Source organism: Lithobates pipiens, unplaced genomic scaffold (genome assembly GCF_037356315.1).
Source record: "Lithobates pipiens isolate NorthernLeopardFrog02 unplaced genomic scaffold, aLitPip1_a1.2 Scaffold_23, whole genome shotgun sequence".
Classification (NCBI taxonomy): Eukaryota; Metazoa; Chordata; class Amphibia; order Anura; family Ranidae; genus Lithobates; species Lithobates pipiens.
Genome location: NW_027507785.1, coordinates 255,565,577 through 255,591,996, shown reverse-complemented (window position 1 = coordinate 255,591,996; position 26,420 = coordinate 255,565,577). Strand labels below are relative to the sequence as shown.

The 26,420-nt window shown below is 42.2% G+C and overlaps 1 protein-coding gene across 2 annotated transcripts in view; it reads right to left on the bottom strand.

Annotated features, from left to right (window-relative positions):
• LOC143928279 (putative ferric-chelate reductase 1) overlaps window positions 1-26,420 on the bottom strand; it is a 71,449-nt gene that overhangs the window by 43,838 nt on the left and 1,191 nt on the right. For both annotated transcript variants that reach the window (XM_077453064.1, XM_077453065.1), the window contains exons 2-5: window positions 16,651-16,852; window positions 7,553-7,692; window positions 3,911-4,002; window positions 396-459 (exon numbers count right to left, since the gene is read on the bottom strand). In XM_077453064.1, coding sequence (XP_077309190.1) covers window positions 396-459; window positions 3,911-4,002; window positions 7,553-7,692; window positions 16,651-16,846 — 492 coding nt within the window. In that variant the 5' untranslated portion in view covers window positions 16,847-16,852. The remainder of the gene's footprint in view (window positions 1-395; window positions 460-3,910; window positions 4,003-7,552; window positions 7,693-16,650; window positions 16,853-26,420) is intronic.

The window sequence follows — 26,420 nt, the reverse complement described above, 5'->3', positions numbered from 1 at the left end:
GCGGCAAATCACAATTCCTGAAGTTTGTCACTAAAAAAGGGAGCAGGAGCTTCTTTTGAGCAACAGCATCCCGCAATCGCAGCAAAATCTCATTGTGATGTCATTAAGTAATGGCATTGCACAAGCATCCCGCAATTTGGCATTGCATGCATAATCGCAGCGATTCCAATCGCTCAGGTGTGAACGGAGCCTTACTGCAAGTTAGACTGACCACAAAATTAGTAATATAAAAAAAAATTATATTATATATATATATATATATATATATATATATATATATATATATATATATATATATATATATATATATATATATATATATATATATATAGTGTTGCCTCGGTGCCCAGCAATAGCAACTAATGACAAAACCGTTCAGTTCTAAGACAACTTACTGTTAAAATGATGCTACTTTTAACTCCAGTCCAGAACGTAGAATAATCTTGTAATACAGTTGCTCTGAAAAGAATAAAAACATGTAATGTTATGCCCAGTTAAAAGCCTAGCAATTCCTTGTGAATGGTCTTGTTCATGCCAACGGCACTAAAACAGTGATGAAACAGTTAATGAAACCAAAATGGTAAGATTTTAGGGTGTCTACAATGGCATAAAGTAAAGAAAATAAAAAAAGTGAACATTTACCTAAATTGACATAAAAGGGGGAGATTTACTGGTGCAGCTGTGCATAATATCCAATCAGCATCTACCTTCAGCTTGTTCAATTAACCTCCCTGGCTGTAGTACATCAGATTTTTCCATCTCAAAGCAGTAAATTGTTTTGCATAGAAATATACATTTGCAGTCTTATATAGGCCTGTAGTTCTTAGGAACCACTTAAAGCGCAGCACCCAAACGTGAAACTTTCGCTCATCCGATTCCTCCTCCCCCCCTATTGGCACATTTTTTTTGGGGGGGGGGGGGGGGGGAAGAGGTGCAGATACCTGTATTATACAGGTATCTGAACCCACTTCAGGGAATAGACTCCCGCAGGAGTCATGCCCTTTCCCGCTCCCCCCCTCCCTGCTGTCTCCTGGGAAACACATAGGTCCCAGAAGATAGCGTGGACCACTTACAAACTCACAGCGCGACTCCCGCATGCGCAGTAGGGAACCGGGAAGCGAAGCTGCAACACTTCACTTCCTGACTCCCTCAATGAGAATGGTGGCGGCAGCAGCCGAGAACCGAGCAATTGCTCGGCTTCCGACATCGCTGGACCCTGGGACAGGTAAGTGTCCATTTATTTAAAAAAAAGTCAGCAGCTGCAGGCAAAATTTTTTAATTTTATACAGACATAATTTTTAGGTGGACTCCATTTTTAAATCTGTTCAAATAAGAGTCTAGTAGACGTCATGGGTATGATGAGGTTTGAAACTTTAAATTATTTAAAAAAAAAAAAAAAAAAAAAAAAGAGTGTTTATTATTAATATTATTTTATAATTAAATGAAAATTCCCCACAATTCACTATCACTCAATTCTGCAGGTGATTCAAATTCACCATCACTGTTTTAAAACCCCTTGTGATTTAAAAAAGGGACACTTTTTGGTTGCCATGGACATTCTTAAGTTTTCAGGCAGAAAGAAAAGTATCTTTTTTTATTTTTATTTTTTTATCCTGGTGACAAGGCAAGTACGCTGTACCAGGTTTCTGCAATGCAATCCCAAGTGTGGCTTAGGGTTACCGCTAATAGTACTGGAACACTCAGGAATACTGTCAGGAGGGTTAAAAGTAGTAGGTCCCCCCCCCCCTCCCTTTTATACTTAGGCAGATGCAGCATGGGAACGCTAAAAAGCAGCGATTGGACGGACGAATGGGGGGGGGGGGGAATTGGGGGTGTAATCAGAATCTGGAAGCCCTCTCTAACAAGGGGGCCCTCAGATCCTGACCCCACCCCCCATGTGAAGGAGTATGGGCTACCCATTCACCAAAAAAAGTGAGTAAAAAAAAAAAAAAATAAATAAAATAAACCCCATTGGTATAGATCCATCGTCGCACCCAAAAGACCTCGAACGCTCCCGCCGTCTGACATTTCTTGAATGGCTAAGGCGTGGAGTCTCCCAGTCAGTGATGTCACAAGAGGGCAGGGTCACCCACTGACATCAACTGGTAAATCCCCCTTAGCCATTTAAGAAGTGTCAGACGGATGAGCAGGCAGTTGGCAAGAGCCTCTGAAGAGCCCGAGAGGGTTCTCCCCCCCCCCCCCTTTTTTTTTTTTTTCGGTGGTGGCAGCAGGCATCGCGATTGACAATGGATCTACATTTTTATTTGTTTATCAAAATACCATGGTTGCAGAAAAGAAAATATGGGAGCGCAATAAAAGACACGTTCCCCTTGCAGCATATTGCCGGAAACAGTGGGCATATACATTGGGGGATGCGGGAACTGTCTCAGCTGTTTCTGAATAATTAGACTCCTATTTGTATTACCAGTCCTATAGCCGCTACAGCCAAAAGGTTTCAACCATTTTTGACAAAGAGTTTTCCCTGCTAATAGTGTACATACTGCATGAGTAGATATTTGCACTGTCACTTCAATAGTCGTTAGTTTATATAAACCATTAAATAGAAAGCAGAGAAAGTGAGCACCACACCTCTGCAAACCAAGGTGGTGATTACATTATTTTTGCAGTGACGCAAATGATAGCAGGTTTCGATAAAAGGTTATCCAATAGCACAAAAGCATCATCAGGTCGCTTGGCCTGTTCCTCCTTTTTAGCAATTACTGTAATCTCACGTGTTTACATTAGAGCGACACTAAACTCAAGTAGTATCAACTTAAAAAAAAAAAAAAAAAAAAAAAAAAACTTTGCTTGACTAGCGTGTTGGCTGGTGGGACGCCCCCCACAAGCAAACTGAGCACCTGCTGCCACTGGATTTGGACTTGGAATATGAATGTTAGGTTATATTGCAAGACTGTTAACCGACATTTTTATTGCAAATGATACAATGTACATGTTGCGTACTTTTAATAAAAAGTTCATTGAGAATTTTTATTGCACTCAGCCTCTTCCAAATCGCAATTTTTTTTTATTGCTGTGGTGATTTGACTTCGTTAGAGGGTGGCTACATTTGTCCTCCACCGTCCCCTGCATGTAGAAATATAGTCACCCTCTCTTGCTTGCTCACAATGTGCACTAGAGACTATGAACTATTGGATTTGTAGTGTGCAGTAATGCATGTCAAAGTATCATTATGTCGAGAACTCTTTTTTTTTTCCTGCTGAAAAAAGGGTTGTCTGTTTTTATAACACAAAATACATTCAGGATAGTCTGCAGACCTCTGGTTTACTTTTTAGGCAATCAGTAGTGAATCCCAGCAAAGTCAGAATAAATTATTTTTGAGCATGGTGCATTCAATAATGGCATTTTCTAAAATTAGATTTTCCCATAGGCTCAACGCCAGATTTCCCCAATTTCTGTGGTGCTAAACACAATCTACCACCACACATTTTACCTTGTGGTTCTGTGTGCTTTGTATCAATAGCCACTATCCTCTTGGGGGGGGGGGGGGGGGGGGGGGGGATACACCGCCACACAAAAACACACTGTTTAGCAAGAGACTTTGTTTATCAAGTTCAATGTTATTTGTTCCACATTTTAGTTATGCGTATTATTGTGATACAAAACAGAAGCACAGAATACAATTTGTGGTGCTAGATTGTGGTTAGTGCCACACCCATTTGTTTTAATTTTGCTACTAGACACATATCAGTGTTAATGGGTAGCGCAGCTTTAAAAGTGGTTGCAAGGGCAGAAGCTCCCCCCCCCCATCTTATGCACATGAGATTTGTCATGAATATAAAACAAACAAACACACAAACTTTAGTATCACTTCAAGCAATTAAGATTGTCACTATAGCAGCTCACAAGTTTCAAGCACTATACTTATATAACCAGATTCCCCTATACCTACGTGAAGCGCACAGGTCCTGCATCAGAGGGGGCTGTCCACACAGCCGTCACAGACTGTTTAAAATTACTGTTGGTATGGCTGACAGCTTTATTCTGTATAGAGAGAGAAAAAAAATAAAATAAAAGTTCAATTATGCAAACCCTAACAACCTCTTATTTGCTCCCTTTTGGCCTTTTACATTTACCATTAAAGCATTTTGACATATCTGATAAACGTAATAAAAAAGTAATGAATCTGCCAGAAATATTGTGCTGTCCTGTCTTCTATATACTATGCAGTGCCAAGTAAAAAAACAACATTACAAAAGTGTATTAAGACTACCTCTGTATGCATTGTTAAAGCGGAGGAAGTCTCTCTCTCCCCCCCCCCCCACACACACACACACACACACACACACACTTTATTCTGGTTTATCATTTTATATATTTATGATAGTTTTTATCTAGTTTTATAGTATGTTGGTAGGTCAATTATTTGATTTTGGGTTAATGCTAGAGAAAGTGGTATAGCATTTGCGTTTTGGTAGTCCGATTCCCTTATTTTTCAGTCTGTTATATTTTTTTATAGAATGGATTGTTTATTAGAGTTTTTTTTCATTTTATTTGGTACCAATTTCAGTTATTGGTCATTTTATTGTGTTCTTATGTTGTCTTGACCAATTATTTTAACAATTTCTCTTTGGGATTAATAAAGTATTCTGAATAAATAAATGTGTCAGTGTCTATTTTCCCAAAAATTGTGAAAAAATAAATAAAAAAAAAGTGTGCGTGTGTCATTTTTGTTGGAGATTCTCCCAATAGGAGCACGTCTAAAAAGGGATGCAGGCCCAGCATCATGTACAGGTACATGAATTTGCACAGCAGTATATTATGGTGGGCAGTCCAGATTTGTTAAAGAAGAGATATATAGATATATATATTTCAGCCTGCTCACATGATCCACTGTGTTAGTCAATGTAGCTGCAGAGAAGAGGGGAAAGCGCTCGCCAACTGCTGGTCAGGGTTGGAATGGTGACAAGATTCACATGGCCCATCTGTTATAGGTGCCTCCTCCTCTCCCCTGCAGCCACCTCTGACTGACACAGGGGAGCCAGATTATGCGACTGAGTAGGGATGGGCTTAAAATGGGTACGCTTATAGAGTACATAAGGGCTCAAAAATTTCAAGTCCTGAGCTACTAGCCAGGACTCAAGGGTTACTCGCCACCAGTTGCCCCACCCAACTAATAGCCTGCCTCTAAACACACGCTCATGAAAGGTCACCTAAAATGTTTTATGCAGAATTAAGCTACAAAAAATAAATATTAACAACTTTATCAGTGCGCCTCAGCACAGACACACCTGTGCAGAGAAAGAGGGTGGCCAGATCATGACTGGTGGAAGAGGAGAGCTGCTGGATCACAGAGCAGGATAGCATGCCGGAACAGTTTACATTACAGTTGCCTCTGCTCGACGTCATACACAGCCCCGCCTCCTCCAAACCCCATGCCTGCGATAGACAGAACGCATCCCAGGATTGGACCGGCATTCTGTCCATCACAGGCATGGAGTCAGGAGGAGGCGGGGCTGTGTGTGACGAACAGAGCAGAGGCAATTGTATGCAAGCAGTGGCAGCCCGTCCATAGGTGGCACATGTATAGTGCCTGGAGGGGGGGGGGGGGGGGGGGAAGAGAAGCAGCTGCTTTCACTCCAGTTTGAAAGCCGGAGGGCTTTCACACTGGAGCACTGCCCTGGCAGAACGGTAAAAAAAAAAAAAAAAAAAAAAAATCCTGCTAGCAGCATCTTTGGAGTGGTGAAGGAGCAGTGGATTCCCCGCTCCTAAATGGCTCCTACCCACTGAAATCAATGGAGCAGCACGGCTATATCGCCGGCAAAGTGCCGCTGCAGTGGTTTTAACCCTTTTCTGGACACTAGCGGGGGGTTAAAACTGCCCCACTAGTGGCCGAATACTGCTGCTAAAACAATGGTAAAGTGGCGCCCGCACTGCCCCAGTGTGTAAGGGGCCTAAGTGAACTGTGTTCGGACGCCGGACACAGTGCTCTTATGGGAAGTGCCATGTCTATGCAATTACGAGATTTAAGATGCAGCATTTCATTGTGGGCTTTTATTCCTCCTTGCGGCGCTTTCTGAAGTGCAGAGTAGCTTCAGCCCGACGCTCATAGTGTCCATTGCTTCGGCCGGGCGGTTTGATTGACACCAGAGTTTGATGTCACTTCCTGTTCTCTCTCCCATTGCACCCGGGAAGGAGACACCGAAGGAGAAGACAACACAGCAAGGTAAGTACCGCTGTGCTAGCAGGGAAGGGGGGTTTGATGGGACACAGGCTGGCTGCATGTAAGGAGGGACTCCACTGGGGACACCTGATGGCAGGCGACATGGCTAGCGACACACACAGGGCTCCCACCGATTGTGCATTTATGGCGAGTTGAATGATTGCATTTTATATTACAATGTTATTTCTATTATAATAACCATGGTGACAGGATGATTGAAGTGCTAACACCACCACCTTAGAGCTACGCCCAACTTTTTTGTGTGTTTTCAGCAAAATAGGGCAGGGTCTGGCACCCCCTCAGCCGCCACTGAATGTAAGCCATTACAACCGGCCATCTGCGCTCTAATCCCGCAGCTTTCCTTTCTTCCATGCCCTCTTCCCCCGGGGTGATCGCTGAGAAAATGCCTTTGTCAGTTGTGACAAATTTTAAACTCAGGCTGCAGAGTTTGACAAGTGGCACCCCCTGATGGTTCAAGCCAACACTGTGCCCCCCCCCCCCCAACACAGGAGATGGACGGCAATCAGAGGCCTCATTACCTTCCCAGGTGACAAGGATCCAGGGTAGGGCTGCTACTTCTTGCCCCTGGGCCGTTGCTTATCCTCCTGGCTGAACAAGAAGTAGGTCCCGAGTCCTATGACTATCTGGCCAATCAAGTCTCAGGACCCGTTTCCTGATTGGCCAGGAGGAGAATCCGTAAGACAATAGCAAATATTAATTTGCTATTGTCACATAACTAGGTGGGCTCAGGGCACAGAAGCCAATTAGAGCCTCAGGCTCTAATAAAGTGCTTCCAAAAAAGCAACTATGTTGAAATCCATGCATCCAACACCCTACATGTAGATTAGTGGCCGGACGCATGGATCGGGGGGGGGGGGGGGGGGGGGGGCCAGCGGCACCACTGTGCCACTTATGGATGGGCTGCCACTGATTAAAAACGTGCCTCAATTGCATGATTTTAACACCTCTCAAACACCTAGTAAAGCAGCCTGAATATTATAATATGGACAGTGCACAGAGCTGTTCACATACCAAAACACAAAAGCTCCATGTCCAGTTTGGTAGTAATTAAAGAACCTCAATTCCTTTCATTCAAGTCTATGGTATTGCCCATAAATGCACCAGCATGCGTTTGTGATGCATTAGGCCTTGTTCATAACAAAATAGGCATCTGCGGTGCGTTTTTAACATGCGTTTTCAACAAAAGTGCCAAACAAATGTTCATGAACGCTATTGGAGTGTTTTGTTCAGCAATAGTATTTTGAGCAAGTGTGAACAAGGCCATAGTTGCAATTTAATATAAGAAATGTTCAGTTGAGCTGTAATAAAAAAAAATCAGTTAGCTTATGGAATAAACAAAAAGGGGCTTACCGTTCCTGTGTTGCAAGATAGTATTTGAGCATTGGTATCTGTAGTGCTGAACGTTCCAGTTATCCCATTTCCTCCCATTAATCGAGCTTCTAAAAGGAACCCTTTAAAACCATTAGGTGATCCATTGTTTTGTATGGTTACTAAATGGAATGAAGTAGAAAGATTAGTGACCATCTGGACACACACACACACAACGGGGTAGATTTACCCAACCACTTTCAGACCGGACCATTTTGCTGGCTTAAGACCAGACGACTTTTTGCGATTCGACACGGGTCGATTTAACTGACAATTGCGCGACGTGGTTCCCTAACAAACTTGACTCCTCCTCCTCCCCCCCCCCACAAATAGAGCTTTTGATCAACCATGCGTTTTTTTTTTGCGCTATAAACAAAAAAAAAAAAAAAAAAAACCCACACACCACACATACTTTTTTTTACTATAATAAATATATAATATCCCTCAGTTTAGGCCGATACATATTCTTCTACATTTTTTTTTCTACCAAAAATAATCGATTGATCGGTTGCGCAAAATATAGCATTTACAAAATAGGGGATAGTTTTATGGCTCCCCCCCCCCCCCCCCAGTAATGGCAGCGATTTTTAATTGTGACTGCGACATTATGGCAGACACATTGGACATTGACACATTTTTTGGGACCATTGTCATTTAAAACAGCAATCAGTGCTATACAAATGCACTGATTCCTGTGTAAATGACACTGGCAGTGAAGGGGTTAACCAGGGGGTAGCAGTGTAGGGGTTAAGTGTGTCCTAGGGGCGTGTTACTAACTGCGGGCTGTGTGCTAGTGAACATTGATCTCTGCTCCAATCACATGGAGCAAAGATCAGTGTCACTTGTTGCTAGGCAGAACGGGGAGATGCTGTTTACATCGGCATCTCCCCGCAAGACGATTGCAGGTATTCCCGTGGCGACAGAGTCCACAGGACCCGCGACTGGACTTACAGGGGGTCCCAGCCGGCACGCAATGGCAGGGCAGCAAATACAAATGGATGTACCGGTACGCCAATTTGCCTGCCCGTGCGCCGGTCGGGAAGTGGTTAAAGTGTAGATCTATAGTCAAAATGAAAAATCATATTCCTTTCCACATTGTATTTCAATTAGTTTGTAAACTTCTTTTGTGAAGACCCACACGCATTTACTGCCTTGAATTCTGTGACACACACACACACACACACACACACACACACACACACACACACACTCACTTTGCTCTGTGGGTAGGCACTGCTGTGTCACACATGTCATAGAGCCCGCCTTCTGAACTACAGATGTGCTGAGGAGGAGGAGTTTCAGAAGGCGGAGTCAGGACAGGAACTCCTTGCAGGCAGCAAGGCACCATGGGATACATAGTCCTTATAAATTGGAAGTAAACAAATTTTCTAACTGTCCCCGATTTGGAACAAAGTCCCCCCCGTTCCCCTTTCCTCCTAATTTGTCCCTCATTTTGGTCTCATCTATACGCACTTGTGCGTTTAACTAATCTTTTTTTCCTGTATAATTCTCCTTTAAGGGGGTGTATACTTTTGCTAATAGGTGTCCCTCATTCCCATCTCAAAATGTTGGGAAAAAAATAAAAATGGTAAAACAGAAGAGGGGAAGTTGCAAAGAATGCCATGAGTGACTTAAAGGGATTATAAAAAGGTTTGTTAAAAAAAAAAATAAAAAAAATAAAAAAAAAAAACACACACACCACAAACAAACACACCCCTGACTACCCCTTATTTGAAAACTGTTGGCATTCTACACCAATTGCACTTTAATGATTTTACACCTTGAGGATTATAGTAAATAGCTTGTTGCGCAGGAAGTTCTAGTGTTTACTTTGAACATCCAATTTAATGGGTATTCATTTTTCTCAGTGAACTGGTTTTACTCCTTTGGTAAATCTGTCAGACTCTTTACCTAGATCGGAGTTGTGGTGTGTAAGGCCTCATGCACACGAGACGCAGGTGAAAACTCTGCTCAAAAAAAGCTGAAACGCGCGTTTAGACACGTTTAGCCGCGTTTGCGTTTATAAAGATAACATCATGTAGACCCTCCCCAAGCTCTCAAAGCATGTTTTTTTTTAACTATTTCTGCTATTTTGATCAGAGTGAGCAGCAGCAGTATAGAGAGCAGTTGTACACTTGCATTTGCCTCTCTTTCTGTGGTATATATTTTGAAATGGATCCCATATCTGTCCTTTATTTAAAAAAAAAAAAAATAAATAATGTTTATTTATAGCAAAATTATCCAATTTTTTTAAAATATCTAAATTTTTCTTTTGGCAATTTTTAACATGTTTTCATTATTTCTAATATAAAACAAATATTAAAATAGTTAATTATTTTTTAATCTTAATATATGCCTTTATTTTTCTAGTTTCAAATTGTTTTATTTAAAAAGCAAATCTGTTCGATTTTTTTATAATTGTTTTAAATTTACTTGGCCAATTTTAATATATTTTTATTGTGAAATATGTACTGATTAATATATTTTTATTCTTTGCTGCTGTACATGGTAGTATAATATTTTTTTATGCCTTATTAAAATATCCAGAATCCTAACCCTAACCATTCATCCTAACCCCAACACTAACCACTAACCCTAACAGCTAACACTATCCCTTACACTAACCCTAACCAACCCTAACCCTAATCTAACCCTTAATCCTAACCACTAACCCTAACAGCTAACACTATCCCTTACATTAACCCTAACCAACCCTAACCCTAATCCAACCCTTAATCCTAAACAATAACCCTAACAGATAACCACTTACCATAACACCCAACCCTAATGACCAAATTACATTGCCGCAGATGGTCACAGTTGACTTTGAGGCCATGTATCTCTGATGCAGAAAAGTGCATGACATTTTGCAACCCGACTTTGGGGCCCCCCATATCGGGGTCACTTGGTGATGGGATCCAAATTTGGATATGTTGTAGTGCTAGATCCACAATGTCTGCATACCAAATTTGGGGTTCCTGGCAATAATTGGCCCCAAGATATGGGCCCCCAAACTCGGGTCGCAAAATGTCATTCTCAGATCATATTTCTGAGTTTTCAGGTCCAAAAATAATTGGGTTCCTTTAAAAACGCAAACGCGGCTAAACACGGGTGCCGCGTTTAGCGTCTGAAACGTGGAAATTTTTGCGTCTGAACCCATTTTTTTGCTTCTGGAAAAATCGAGGTTAAAACTCAACTGCATAAAAACGGCAAAAAACGAGACTGTGCATGGACACATAGGATAACATTGAATGAGTTCAGGGGCAGTTGAAAAAAGTGTCCAACTGCATCTGAACACGCGTTTAACTGCGTCTCGTGTGCATGAGGCCTAAGACTGACACACCGCAACAACGATTGCCTTGATGTGGGCAGCAGCTTGTTATCCTGAAAGATGCCATATGACTGTAGAATTAGTTTTGCAGCGTTTTATAGCAAAACTATACCCCACAAAAACGCTGAATAGCATTAGGCTTCATGCACACAAGACGCAGATGCAAACGCTGCTGGACACATGTTGAAACCCGCGTTTAGAAACGCGCGTTTTGCCGCGATTTAGCGGCGTTTTACCGCGTTTGCGTCTAGAAGCGTTTAGTTAAGCTAACATCATAGACCCTCCCCAGCTCAAAAAAACAGTATTAACTATTTCAGCAATTTTGTGAGACCAGAGTGAGTAGCAGCAGCTGTGAGAGCTGCAGTGTACTTGTATTTAGCGTGTCACTTGCCACGGCACCTGCCACAAGTTGTGGATTGTCCACTTGCCATGTCATCTGCCACAAATTGTGGCTTGTCCAACTGCCACAAGTTGTGGATTGTCCACTTGCCACAAGTTTTGGATTGTCCACTTGCCACAAGTTGTGGATTGTCCACTTGCCACAAGTTGTGGATTGTCCACTTGCCACAAGTTGTGGATTGTCCACTTTCCACGTCATCTGCCATGCCACCTGCCACAAGCTGTGGATTGTCCACTTGCCACGTCACCAGCCACAAGTTGGGGATTGTCCACATCACTTGCCACATCACTTGCCACGAGATGTGGATTGTCCACTTTCCACGTCATCTGCCATGCCACAAGTTGTGGATTGTCCACTTGCCATGTCACCAGCCACATCACCTGCCACAAGTTGTGGATTTCCACATCACCTGCCACATCACTTGCCGCGTCACCTGTCACAAGTTGTGGATTGTCCACTTGCCACATCACTTGCCACAAGCTGTGGATTGTCCACTTGCCACAAGTTTTGGATTGTCCACTTGCCACGTCACTTGCCACGTCAGCTGCCACAAGATGTGGATTGTCCACTTGCCACATCACCTGCCACAAGTTGTGGATTGTCCACTTGCCACATCACCTGCCACAAGTTGTGGATTGTCCACTTGCCACGAGATGTGGATTGTCCACTTGCCACATCACTTGCCACGAGATGTGGATTGTCCACTTGCCACATCACCTGCCACAAGTTGTGGATTGTCCACTTGCCACATCACCTGCCACGTCACTTGCCACAAGATGTGGATTGTCCACTTTCCACGTCACCTGCCATGCCACAAGTTGTGGATTGTCCACTTGCCACGTCCCCTGCCACAAGTGGATTGTCCACTTGCCACATCACCTGCCACAAGTTGTGGCTTGTCCACTTGCCACGTCACCAGCCACATCACCTGCCACAAGTTGTGGATTGTCCACTTGCCTTGCCACATCACCTGCCACAAGTTGTGGATTGTCTACTTGCCACATCACCTGCCACAAGTTGTGGATTGTCCACTTACCACGTCACCAGCCACGTCACCTGCCACAAGTTGTGGATTGTCCACTTGCCACGTCCCTTGCCACGTCCCCTACCACGTCACCTGCCACAAGTGGATTGTCCACTTGCCACATCACCTGCCACAAGTTGTGGATTGTCCACTTGCCACATCACCTGACAAGTTGTGGATTGTCCACTCGCCACGTCCCCTGCCACAAGTTATGGATTGTCCACTTGCCACAAGTTATGGATTGTCCACTTGCCACGTCACATGCCAGTCACCTGCCACAAGTTGTTGATTTTCCACTTGCCACGTCACCTGCCAGGTCACTTGCCGCATCACCTGCCAGGTCACTTGCCACGTCACCTGCCACGTCACCTGCCACAAGTTGTGGATTGTCCACTTGCCACGTCACTTGCCACCTGCCATGTCACTTGCCACAAGTTGTGGATTGTCCACTTGCAATTGTTTAAAATATTTTTCTAATGGTTTTTCATCATTTGCAATCATTTTTGAGATTTTTAATGTAAAAAAAAAAAAAAGGTCACCTTTAAAAACGCATATAAACGCAAACGCGGCTAAACGCGGTAGCGGCGTTTTGCGTCTGAAACGTGGAAATTTTTGCTTCTGGAAAAACGAGATTAAACACAACTGCATAAAAACGGAAAAAAAACGAGACTGTGTGCATGGACACATAGGATAACATTGAATGAGTTCAGGGGCAGTTTAACTGCGTCTCGTGTGCATGAGACCTTAAGCTTTTATCTGATTTTTTTTTAGTACAACTATTGTGCAGCACTGCAAAATGGGGAGCAAAGCCTACAGAAGTAGAGAGAAAGCAAGGGAGAACTCCTACCTGTAAAACTATATAATAAAAAAATAAAAAAGTATTTACTACAAAACATTTTATTTTGCTAATTTTTTTTTATTATTTAACCAGTTCCCGACCGGCGCACGCCGATGTATGTCGGCAGAATGGCACGGGCAGGCATATTGGTGTACAGGTACATCCATTTTTAAATGCCGCCCTGCCATCCCGTGCACGCTGCTGGTGGCGCGCTCGCGTGTCGGTCGGGACCCCCGTGAGTCCCGCGGACTCAATCGCTACGGGGGATACCCACGATTGTCTCACGGGGCGGCTAAACAACGGCATCTCCCCGTTCTGCCTAGCAGCAAGTGATGCTGATCTCTGCTCCATGTGATTGTAGCAGAGATCAGTGTTCAACACAAAGCCCAGCCCCCCCACAGTTAGTAACACACCCCTAGGAACACTTAACCCCTACACTGGCACCCCCTGGTTAACCCCTTCACTGCCAGTGTCATTTACACAGGAATCAATGCATTTGTATAGCATCGATTGCTGTATAAATGACAATGGTCCCAAAAATGTGTCAAAAAATGTCCGATGTGTCCGCCACAATGTCGCAGTCACAATAAAAATAGCTGATCGCTGCCATTACTAGTAAAAAAATAAATAAAAATTTAAAAAAAAAGCCATAAAACTATCCCCCATTTTATAAACGCTATAACTTTTGCACAAACCAATAAAATCGCCTATTGCGATTTTATTTTTACCAAAAATATGTAGAATACATATCGGCCTAAACTGAGGGAAAAAAATAAAAATAAAAAATAAAGCAGGGGTGAGCAAATACCACCAAAAGAAAGCTCTATTTGTGGAAAAAAAAAAAAAAAAAAGTCAATTTTGTTTGGGAGCCACGTCCCACTTGTCAGTTAAAGCGATGCAGTGCCGAATCGCAAAAAGTGGTCTGGTCTTAAGCCAGCAAAATGGTCCGGTCTGAAAGTGGTTAAAATAAATTGGCACTGATAAATATTCATAAACCAGGCCAATTTGCAAATTGTGACTTTTTTAATGTGCCTGCATACTTTTATTCAAAATTTGCTTTAACTGAGCCATACAATTAAAAAATGCAGAGTACTGAGTGATTGCAGCTAAACAAAAACCTTGTAAAACCGGTCCTTTTGTGGCAGCCATAAGACTCTTCCTATGAGGTCATGCAGTTTTTCACAATAGTAGATATGTTACCACTTCAGGGTGTAGCTGATGAAAGATGCTGTGTGAGGACATGCAACTATTTATTTTCCCCATTCAGTAACAATCTGTGAAACCTGCAGACAGATCGGTTGGCGTTCCCGAGTAAAGGCTTCATTACCCGTCAGCTACATATGATAAACCAGAAACCAGCGGTTCTCTGCTTACATCTCCAACTTCTACACAGATTAAGCTCTTATTAACCACTTGCCGACCGCTGCATGCCGATATACGTCCTCTAATTGGCGGGGCCAACGGGCACGTGCAGCGTGACCCACTGACTCAATGTCCATCGGTGTCCTGGAGATCGTGTCATGGAGCCACAGAATGGAGAGATGCCTATGTAAACAAGGCATTTCCCCATTCTGCCTAGTGACATGACAGAGATCACTGCTCCCTGTCATGTCAAATGGTAGCCCATGCGCAACCCCCCCCCCCCCCCCCCACACACACAGTTAGAATCACTCTCTAAGACACACACCTAACCTGTTGATCGCCCCCTAGTGTTTAACCCCCTTCCTTGCCAGTGTCATTTACACAGTAATCAGTGCTTTTTTTTTTTTTTTTTTTTTTTTTTAATAGCACCGATTGCTGTATAAATGACAATAGTCAAAAGTGTCCGACATAATGTTGCAGAAAAAAAAAAAAAAAAAAAAAAAAAAAAAAATATATATATATATATATATATATATATATATATATATATATAAAAAAAATTTGTTTGGAGGACACAAGCCCAAACTACATGTGTGATTATAGTTCAGTATTACATTGTATATCCCTGTATGTTGAGGTCATGTGCTTATCTAGTAGTTTCTTGAAACTATCAATGCCCCCCCGCTGAGACCACCACCTGTGGAAGGCAATTCCACATCCTTGCCGATCTTACAGTAGAGAACCCTCTACATAGTTTAATGTTAAACCTCTTTTCTTCCAATTTTAGTGAGTGGCCACAAGTCTTGTTAAACTCCCTTCTACAAAAAAGTTTTATCCCTATTGTGGGGTCACCAGTATAGCATTTGTATATTGAAATATCCCCTCTCACCATTTCCAGAACATCCTTCCTGAAGACTGGTGCCCAGAACTGGATAGCATACTGCAGGTGCGGCCGGACCAGAGTCTTGTAGAGTGGGAGAATTATTGTTTTATCTCTGAAGAAGTCGATTCCCTTTTTCATGCATGTCAATATTCTGTTTGCAGCAGCTTGGCATTGAATGCCATTGCTGAGCCCATCATCTACTAGGATCCCCAGGTCCTTTTCCATCCTAGATTCCCCAGAGGTTCTCCCCCCAGTGTATAGATCGCATTCATATTTTTTGTCACCCAAATGTGTAATTTTTCTACATTGAACATCATTTGTCATGTAGTTGCCCACCCCATTAATTTGTTCAGATCTTTTTGCAAGGTTTCCACATCCTACAGAGAAGTTATTGCCCTGCTTAGCTTAGTACCGTCCACAAATACAGAGATTGAACTGTTTACCCCATCCTCAGGTCGTTTATGATCAAATTAAATAGGACTGGTCCCAGCACAGAACCCTGGGGGACCCCACTACCCACCCCTGACCATTCCAAGTATTCTCCATTTATCACCACCCTCTGAACTCGCCCTTGTAGCCAGTTTTCAATCCATGTACTCGCCCTATGGTCCATGCCAAAGGACCTTATTTTTTGTACAGTAAATGTTTATGGGGGAACAGTGTCAAATGCTTTTGATACACCACATCTACGGGCCTTCCTTTATCAAGAAGGCAACTCACCTCCTCATAGAAGGTTAATAGATTGGTTTGGCAAGAACGATTCTTCATGAATCCATGCTGATTACTGCCAACGATACCGGTCTCATTACTAAAATCTTGTATATAGTCCCTTATCAGCCCCTCCAAGAGTACAGGAATACAGCAAAATGTATTTAATGACATTTCAACATTGAGCCTGCAGAGAATTGCATATGCGTTTCAGCTTTGGGGTGCACACACCTATGAATAGCTGCATATGCATTGACTATAGCTCACAACATGTTGTTGTATGGGGATATTTTCTAATATGGACAGCAAAGCACAATGCCCCACAACAACCAATGTTTACCCAGTACAGTAAAATTTGACTGAATGACGTTTTATATTTTTCGCATAACACTTGTGCTATACATTGCTTTAGTCAACATCATACTGGCAAAAAAACAAAAACAAAACAAAAAAAAACCCACACACCAGGAAAATTTGCATTTGGACTTTGCTACAAAACAGCTTTTCATGCAATTTTATTATTAAAACCATTACCTGTTATAGTATCACCAGCCATAAATGTGGCATTAGATGCGGTGATGACATAAGGGGCCGACGATGACTGAGGACCAGCATTCCCATGTATCGGAAGCATGGTGTCACATGCAACACTTATTTGTCCATTCGGATACCCAAATACAGCAACCAGACACCCAGCAACATAAGAGATCAGCAACAATGTGTGTCCCATGTCTTCCTGGAAATACATAGAATTCAGAATGCTATTAATAGATAGCAAACCTCTGATACATAAAACATGGAATAGTTACAAGTTACAACATACTGTAATATAGCAATTAGGAAAATAAAAATGGCCAAATGCCAGTAGTCTTTAAGTTGGCTGGTCAACTGATCCGACTTAATCTTGACAGCCTTAATAGATCTGCCAATTGACATGAATTATAACAGGTATTTTTTTTCTTTTATCTAAACATGTATGATGCAACATCGTTTATGGAATTCAAGGGTGTATTAAAAAAAAAAAAAAAAAAAAAAAAAGGCAGAGCTATTTATCCCATGAAACTGCATGTACATTTGATCTGTGTGAATTGATTAGGTCATTTTCTCTCCCTCTGTCAAATATCAATTATACAAAATAATTAATCAGAAAAATACGACTTTACGACCACTAGATGGAGCTGATGTTCATAGTAAACAAATACATATTTACTATGGTTGTCGGCTGCATCAGCTGGCCATAATGCAGTTAACACATCCTACTTATTTTATTTTATTTTTTATCATAACAATATTACTTATTTTCCCTACATTCAAAAAATAAAAATAAAATAATATTGCACGTACATGCAGTTTGACAGGATGAATCTCTCCATTTCTATTTTTTGTCAAATTTTAAACACGGTAATTGATTTCTGTGTCAGTTCGGGATGTTATGTGGTTAAATTAATTAGCATGAACATAGCATTACAGTGAAATATAAAATGGGATACATTTTTGACAGCTTATTTGGTTGCAATAATAAACAAAAAGGTCAACCTATTACAGGTGCCTATAAAGCACTGTCAATTTACACAGTGCTTTACATGCTGTATATTTTGTACAGTTAAATCAGTCCCTGCCTCCAAGGGGCTTGCAATCGGAAGCCCCAAACTCACATTTAAAGATACACATGCTGGGGCCAATTAACCTAGAAGCACGTCTTGAGTATGGGAGGAAATTCATGCAACACAGGGAGAACATGCAAAGCCTATGCGGGGAGTGGCATGATTGGGAATGAAATCAACAACCCTAGTGTTGCTAGGCGGACATGCTAAGCACTTATGCCATGTACACACAATTCGGAAATTCGGCCAGCAAAAGAATGATGAGAGCTTTTGGTCGGAAAATGCGATCGCGTGTATGCTCCAGACTTTTGCTGGGCGAATTTTGGCCAGCAAAATATTGAGAGCATGGTCTCAATTTTTTGGTCGGAAAAAGTTCCTATCCGAAAATGCGTTAGTGTGTATGCAAATCCGACACGCAAAAACTCATGCATGCTCAGATTCAACTGCTCAGATCGGGTTTACGCAGAATTAGCCATTGTGCAGTCCACAGGCTTATATGAAGCCTGAATATTGGAAAGGAACAGGACCACATATCATTTTGTTAAGATTGTTGTATTAAAACATTGGGTAATGTCACTTTTGTGGAAACAAAAATAGATAAAAAGGTAATAAAAAAGTCATATTGTAATTGAGTGCTATTAAAAATTACCTTTCCCTTTCAATCTGCAGCTCTATTTTTTTGCAAAAAGCAATGCAGTATGACAATCTGAAGGCGTTCTGTACACAAGTGATGTACAGAGCACCCCCAAAAATGTCATTCCTGCTCGTATGAATGGCTTACTGGTATTCCCAGAAGTCTGCACCAACATACAAATCAGATTTTCAGCATCATCTGCAACAAAAATTTAATTTTTGGGGAGATACAACCAAAGGGAAATCATTGATCATGCAATTTTCCTCATTATAGCCCTCCAGGTGCAGCAGCTTCTTATAAAATCACTTCCATGTACATTCATTTTACCCATGGACACAAGCAGCAATTTCTTTAGAATAACAAAAAGTAGGACCCTGCAACAAAGTTTGCAATGTACATAAATCACCCAGAGGGGAATGTTTTTTTCCTCAACAAGTGGAGTCACTCTTTAAATGCAATCAGTGGCATTGCCAGTCACAGTTATCAGCAAGTTATGCTACAGTTGGTGTCGGTTCACACAGGGGCAACCCGACTTACAGCTTGACTATTCAAGGCGATCTGCACACAACTTCAGCGGCGTCTTGCAAAATGACTTCTGTAATAGAAGTCAATGCAAATCGCCCCAAAAGTAGAACAGGAACCTTTTTCTAAGTCTGAGCGACTCGAGCCGCTCCTATTAGAACAGTTCTATAGTACAGAATGGAGTGCAACTTGTCAGGTAGCCAAGTCGCCTGTCAGGTTGCCCCTGTTTACCAATTTCCTTGGCAGCCACCTCCCTACCGTCGGAACTTTACAACCCATGGCACGCAAGACTTCAATGGATCAGAAAAGACCTCTAGAATGCCTATGGACAGCTGCAAAAATCTTGGGTAGTAACTGCTTCAAGACTGAAGTACAGTGACTAATAGGACTATATGCTGAGAAAAACATGAGAGAAATTGGGACTTTTCAAGCGCACACATATACAACATTTAGAAAAATAGAAAATATTTATTTAATTAAAAATACATATGTGGGAAAAAAATAAATAAATAAATAAAAAATGAAGAAGGGGTAAAACCACAGTACATCAGTAACAAATATCAACAGAAGTAAATTGTCTCTGTACATGTTTCGCAGTTCACAGCTTCTTCAGGAGATCCCCATTACATTAAAATCTGTGTGTAGACTGATCACTTCAAAAAAAAAAACACAGTCATCAATAGTGGAGGAAGGGCAAGCAGGGCCATTTGGTATCATCATAGAGAAGGGTAATAGACTGGGAAGTACAGAAAGTCCATCTAAAATTTTGAGCCGGTCAAGATCTTGATAGCAAAAGCAGGTTATATTTGCTCCATTTGCAAGCAAGGGGAAAAAAAAAAAAAAAAAAAAAAATGTAATAGAGACTTTGGATCAAAAAGATTCTCAAAGTATTCCAAAATTCCCTGGTAATTTCTGAAGCCCTAGGCAGCATGCCTTTTTCCATTGTCTGAACCTCTATGCTGAGAAAGTACAGTGCCCAATGATCCTGCATACTTCGAGGCGCAGAGCATTGTACTGCAGCACATGTTCAGGACCAGCATAAAGGGCTCTGAGCTGTCACCGATTTCATGGCAGTTAATGAAAAATCCCTTTCAACGCGAGAGCCATTAACAAACACAAACCCGTGCCACACATCTGAGAACTGCAGGTGACTACTTCACCCTTAGCCCCGAAATGTGCCGCCCCTTTACCCATGGGTGATCATAGGTGTTCCCATATCATATAGGCCCCATTTGCCCCCTCCAGCCTCTCTGCTTGGCACACACCAATGTATTATGTTTACAGGGGTGCATTAGAAGTCCAGCTAAGGAGGGTGGACCCCTACATCTATAAACACATTAGCATTGATCTACTAAAGCAGGGGTCTCCCAAACAAAAGGGCCAGTTTGTTTTCCTCCAGATTTTAGGGGGGCTGGATTGTGGCCAACAGAGGCATAACATGTCACAGGCCCATCAGCGAGAATAAATATGGCTTCAGAGTTGGTGGTCAATAGGAGTAGTGCCCCTATTAGAAAGAGGAATAGTATCATTGGTATCCATAGAATAAATAATGCACCATTGTTGGTGTCATTAGGAGGGATAGTGCCCCAAGGGCCAGAGAAAGACTGACAAAGGGCCACAGCTTGGAGACCCATGCACTAAGGATCAGAGGCTGTTCATTTAGCACAGTAATGTTTCCTTCAAAGCGAATGTCAAAAGTCTACATTCATTTTTAAAAGATAATTATACAAAAATTGTGACATGTATGAGGACCTCAAGGCAAACGTGAACTGGAAAATGTCTGACATCAATATAATATACACTATATTACCAAAGTTATCTGGACGCCTTGCCTTCACACACACACACACACACGTGAACTTTAACATCCTAGTCTTAAGCCTCGTACACACGATCGGATTGTTGGCCAACAAAACTGGGGACTTTTGTCTAAAGGGCGTTGGCCCAAACTTGTCTACAAAAAAACGGCAAGAAATTATCCACCAACAAGCATGAACGTAGTAATGCACTACATGTTTTTTAGCTCTTTAGCACCATCCTTTGGGCTCCTTCTGCTAATTTCGCGTTTGTAGAAGTTTGGTGAGTGATTCGCGCTTTTCATTTAGTTTCTGAACGGCCGTTCGTCAACCAGACATGGTGCAGAATCAGGAGATAATATGTTTTTTTTTTTTTTTTTTATTGGCCTTGGAGTTATTGCTTTGACCTTTTTTTTGGTTGACTAATGATTTGATTTGTTATATTTTCTATATTTTTGGATGTATAGAATACACTTTTTGGTTAAGTTCTATTGGCAGATAGCATGTCTAATTTTTTATTTGTTTTCTTTTAAAGGCATAAAAAAAAAAAAAAAAAAAAAAAAAAATTGTGGCAAATAATACTTGGCTATGTGTTTTACATTAAAGAGGAAGTAAACCCTGATGAGTTTACTTCCTCTTTCATTCCCTGCAAAGGCAAAGCATAATGGACTACTATGCATCGCATAGTAGTCCATAATGTGTCACTTACCTGACACGGGAGCCAGCGAAGTCGCCGCTGTCCCCTGTAGTTCGCCGCATCCATCTTGTTGGTGGGGTCTCGCAGCTCCGCCGCTGTCATTCTGCGAAGCCGCGATGATGTCACTCCCGCACATGCGCACGGGAGCCGACACGCGCGGCAGCTCCGTCGCTGAGCATTCTGCCCTCAGTGCGCGTAAACAGCGGTGCCCGTTTTCGGGCAAATATCTCCTAAACCATATAGGTTTAGGAGATATTGCTTGGACCTACAGGTAAGCCTTAATCTAGGCTTACCTGTAGGTCAAAGTGGTTTGTAAGGGTTTACAACCACTTAAAAAAAAAAAAAAAAAAAAAAAAAGAAGGGTCTTTGAAAATTTGTTTGCAATAACTAACATTATCACCAGCAAAGCAGCTTCATCATTATCCCATTAAAGAAGAGAATGTGCGCTGCCTTTCGAGATTTCATTTGCCGCGTCACAAATGTTAATTCTCCATTACAAATGCTGGTTTACAAGACCGACCACTTCTGACTCATCCTTGCTTCTGAGCATGCGTGTTTGTACTTTTGTCTGATGGACTTGTGTACACACGCTCAGAATCTGACAGACATTTGTCTGAGGAAAATTGTAAAACATGCTATCCAACATTTCTCTGTGGAAAACCCGACAATTGTCCAATGGAGCACACACGGTTGGATTTTCCGCCAACAGCCTGTCACACATTTCGTGTCGGAAAATCTAATAGTGTGTACAAGGCTTTAGTCCTTAGGGTTCAATATTGAGTTGGTCATCCTTCGAAGCGATAACACTGGGATATGCAATTAGCCGACCTCCAGCTGTTGCAGAACTACAAGGCCCATGAGGCATAGCAAGATTCTGACAGCCACAAGCATGACACCCAGAGGAAGAGGCATGATGATGGGAGTTTTACAACAGCTGGAGGTCCGCTAATTGCATATCCAGCTTCAACTCTTCGAGGAAGGCTGTCCACAAGGTTTAGGAGTGTCTATGGGAATGTTTGACCATTCTTCCAAAAGCACATTTGTGAGGTCAGGCACTGATGTGGACAAGAAGGCCTGGCTCGCAGTCTCCACTCTAATTCATTACAAAGGTGTTCTATTGGGTTGAGGTCAGGATTCAAGTGGAGATGTGCAGGCTAATCAGGTTCTTCCACCCAAAACTCATTCTTTATGGACCTTGCTTTATGCACTGGAACAAGAAGGGCCCATCCCCAAACGGTTCCCACAAAGTTGGGAGCATGAAATTGTCCAAAATGTCTTGGTATACTGACGCTTTAAGAATTCCCTTCACAGGAACTAAGGGGCCATGCCCAACCCCTGGAAAAAAAATAAAATAAAAAAAAATAAAAAATAAACCCACACCATACAAGTCGGACCAGTGCACAAAGCAAGGCCCATAAAAGACATGGATGAGTGAGTTTGGGGTGGAGAACTTGTCTGGCCTGCACAGTCCTGACCTCAACCCGACAGAAAACCTTTGGAATGAATTAGAGCGGATTCTGCAAGCCAGGCCTTCTTGTCCAACATCAGTACCTGACCTCACAAATCCGCTTCTGGAAGAATGGTAAAACATTCTCAGACATGCTGAAAACCTTGTGGACAGCCTTCCCAGAAGAGCTGAAGCTGTTACAGCTGCAAAGGGTGGGCCAACTCAATATTAATCCCTATGGGCTAAAACCAAGGCTGGGATGCTAGTAAAGTACATGTAAAGGCAGGCACCCCAATACTTTTTAACATATGCTATAATACTAAAAGTATCAAATAAAAAAAAATTAAAAAAAAAAGTGTATTGGTCATTTGTGGGGTCTGTTGCTATACACCTGTGATTCATTTTCATAGAATCGCATAATATTCTCATTTGATCACTTATTTGTTATATTTGCCTTATTGATTCATTCATGGAGGAACACTGGTTGTTTTAATACAATATAGAGGCAGCGCTTTACCATTTATCATTGACATATTTTCTAAAAAAGCATCATACTTTAAGATAAGTGGCAAGCTCAGCCCACAGCACAGAGATGCCATACATTTTTTTTTTTTTTTTTTAAACTAAAAAAGCAACAATGGCATCAGTTTTGATCGGTTTGAAACTAGCAAAAAAGGAAAAGGTACCTATGGGCAGGACAGAATACAAAACAATGCTAATCCAACTACTCAGGTTAAAAACAGAGGTCTCCCCCACCACCCCCCCCCCCCCCCCATACATTTGTGGAAGCCATATGGCCACATCAGTGCACCTCTAAGGCTCAATTCACATCAAAGTGCACTTGTTTTCGTGTGAGCCAAGAAGTTTGGTTAAAAAAATAAAAAACAAAACAAAAAGTGAAGCCCCAATGCCCAAAAAGGTGCAGGAGCTTCAAACCCTGGCATGCGTTGGACAGCCCATTAAGATGAATGTGCTGTCCTATGCGTGTAGCATAAAAAAAAAAAAAAAAGAAAAAAGAAAAAAAGAAAAAAAAAAAAGTTGACGCGATGCAGAGATGTAAATGTAGCCTTAAAGCGGTTGTAAGCCTGATCCACGCCGAGGGAGCCGACATGTTCCTTTGGCGTTTCTTCCGGGTATCACGGCTCCGGCCACTCACAGCGCCGGAGCCGCGATACCCACGTCACTCCCATGCATGAGATTTCTTACCGGCAGGGTCCGGCGTCTGCCGGGCTTCCAGCCGAGAATCCCCTGTGCGCATGCGCCACTGCAGTCAGCGGCACATTGCGAGGGGAATATCTCCTAAACCATACAGGTTTAGGAGATTTTTTTTTTACCTACAGGTAAGCCTTATTATAGACTTTCCTGTAGGAAAAAAAAAAAAAAACACTTTACAATCACTTTAATAAATGTGGTTTAGAAGCTAGGGTTGTCACCTCATCCCCTTAAACACACACATATGAATTACACAAGTGCTGAAGCTAAATGTAATGCAGATAAGGCACAGAGTTTAATCACCACCTTAATCAGCCACAGAACCTGTTTAATTAATGTGTTTTAAATGTGTTTGGGTTAAAAGGGATGAGGTGGCAACCCTATCTAGAACTCTAAACTATTTTCCCCCCCATCTATGGGACATGCGTATAACAATGTGCAAGCTCTGGAGGCTACCCTTTCCTAATTTTGGGTTCCCTTGCACCAGCAACTAGTGCTGAGCACAGGGGTGCTAGTGTGCGCTATGAGACACAGTGCCAATCTCAGCGCATCGCTTCCAATTTTTTTTTTTTTTTTTTTTTCACAGAAGTTAATTGAAAGCAATGGGAATAATAGTGCCCCAGCACTGGCATCAGTGGGAGGAAAGAGTGCCCAAGGCCGGATAGAGGCAAGCAAAGGACCAAATCCAGCCCCAGTGTGGAGACCACTGCTCTAAGGCTGGATTCACACCATTCACACCTATATCACATATTATGAGTATCGCCTCTGGTCTAAATCATTATAAATATTGTATAACGTACCATCATCCAGAATTTGTAGTTTTTTTAAACTTGTGAGCGACTACCCGATACTTCCATTCGACCCTTTTTCCCATTCACACCTATGCATTTTAGTGCTTTTTGCAGATTTGCACTACAGTCCATATAACATGGTTTTCTATGGAACAGGTTCTGTAGTGCAAATCTGCAAAAAGCACAAAAAAAAAAATGCATAGGGGTGAATCCAGCCTAAGGCTCCATGCACCCTGAAGCTCAAAAAAGCTTTTTCTGGACGCCAGATTGCTGGCGGAAAACACTGGTTGAAAAACCTGCTTTTAACAGAATTTTGTACTAGCGTTTATGGGCGGTTTTTAATAAAAATACACAGAGGAAACTCCAAAAATCCCACAATGCATTGAAAAAAAAAATAGAACGCCAAACACTAAGTAACGCGTTTATCATTTTTTGGCGGTGAAAAACTGCACTTTTAACGCACATTTCTGGCGTTCAGAAAGAAGCCCATAAACGCCACTGCTCATTAAAGCGGTAGTAAACCCGCTAATTTTTATTTTTTTTTGCCACCTGCAAAGCAAAAGGCATAATGAGCTAGTATGCACCGCATACTAGCTCATTATGAAAATACTTACCTTAGAACGAGGCCCCGACATCTGGCCTGATCCACGCCGAGGGAGCTGACATGCTCCCTCGGCGCTTCTTCCGGGTATCGCGGCTCCGGCGCTGCGAGTGGCCGGAGCCGCGATATCGTCACTCCCATGCATGCTCGTGGGTGATTTCATCCCGGCCGGGTCCGGCCACTGCCGGGCTTTCAGCCGAGAATCCCCTTGTGCGCATGCGCCGCTGCAGTCAGCGGCGCATACCGAGGAACCGTACAGGTTTAGGAGATATTTTTTTCTTTTAACTTTACCTACAGGAAAGCCTATAGTAAGGCTTACCTGTAGGTAAAAAAAATGAGTATACAACCGCTTTAAAGCTAAAAAGCGTCCATGTGTGCATGGACACATATGCTAACAGAGCGGAGTTTATGGGCTTTTAAAAAAAATAAAAAATTTATAATAAAGCCCAAACTCCAATAAACTACAGTTTTTGAGCTCCAGTGTGCATGGAGCCTAAGTGCCGGTTCACACAGGGGCGACACGACTTGCAGCGCGACTCACATAGGAGACCTGCACTTGCACATGACTTCAGCAGCGACTTGCAAAACGACTTCTGTATAGAAGGCAATGCAAGTCGTCCCAAAAATAGTATAGGAACCTTTTTCTAAGTCGGAGCGACTTGAGTCGCTCCTATTAGAACAGTTCCATAGTACAGAACGGAGAGTGACTTGTCAGGCGGCTAAGTCGCCTGACAAGTCTCTCCTGTGTGAGCCGACACTAAAAAGGACCAGCAACACACCAGAAGAAGATCAGCAATCATCCTTCCAAGATAGGTGAAGACTTCTAGTGAGTCTGTACAAAAAAATAAATAAACATTTTTTTAAATAAAAAACCCCAGTAACAATGAAAACCCCTCAGATCTGTTTAAAACTAGCAACTAGGGAATGGTGAATAAAAGGTTTTTATTGCACACATACACATCACAAATTGAGCTTGAGTGTGCTAGGAATCCCCCTGCAT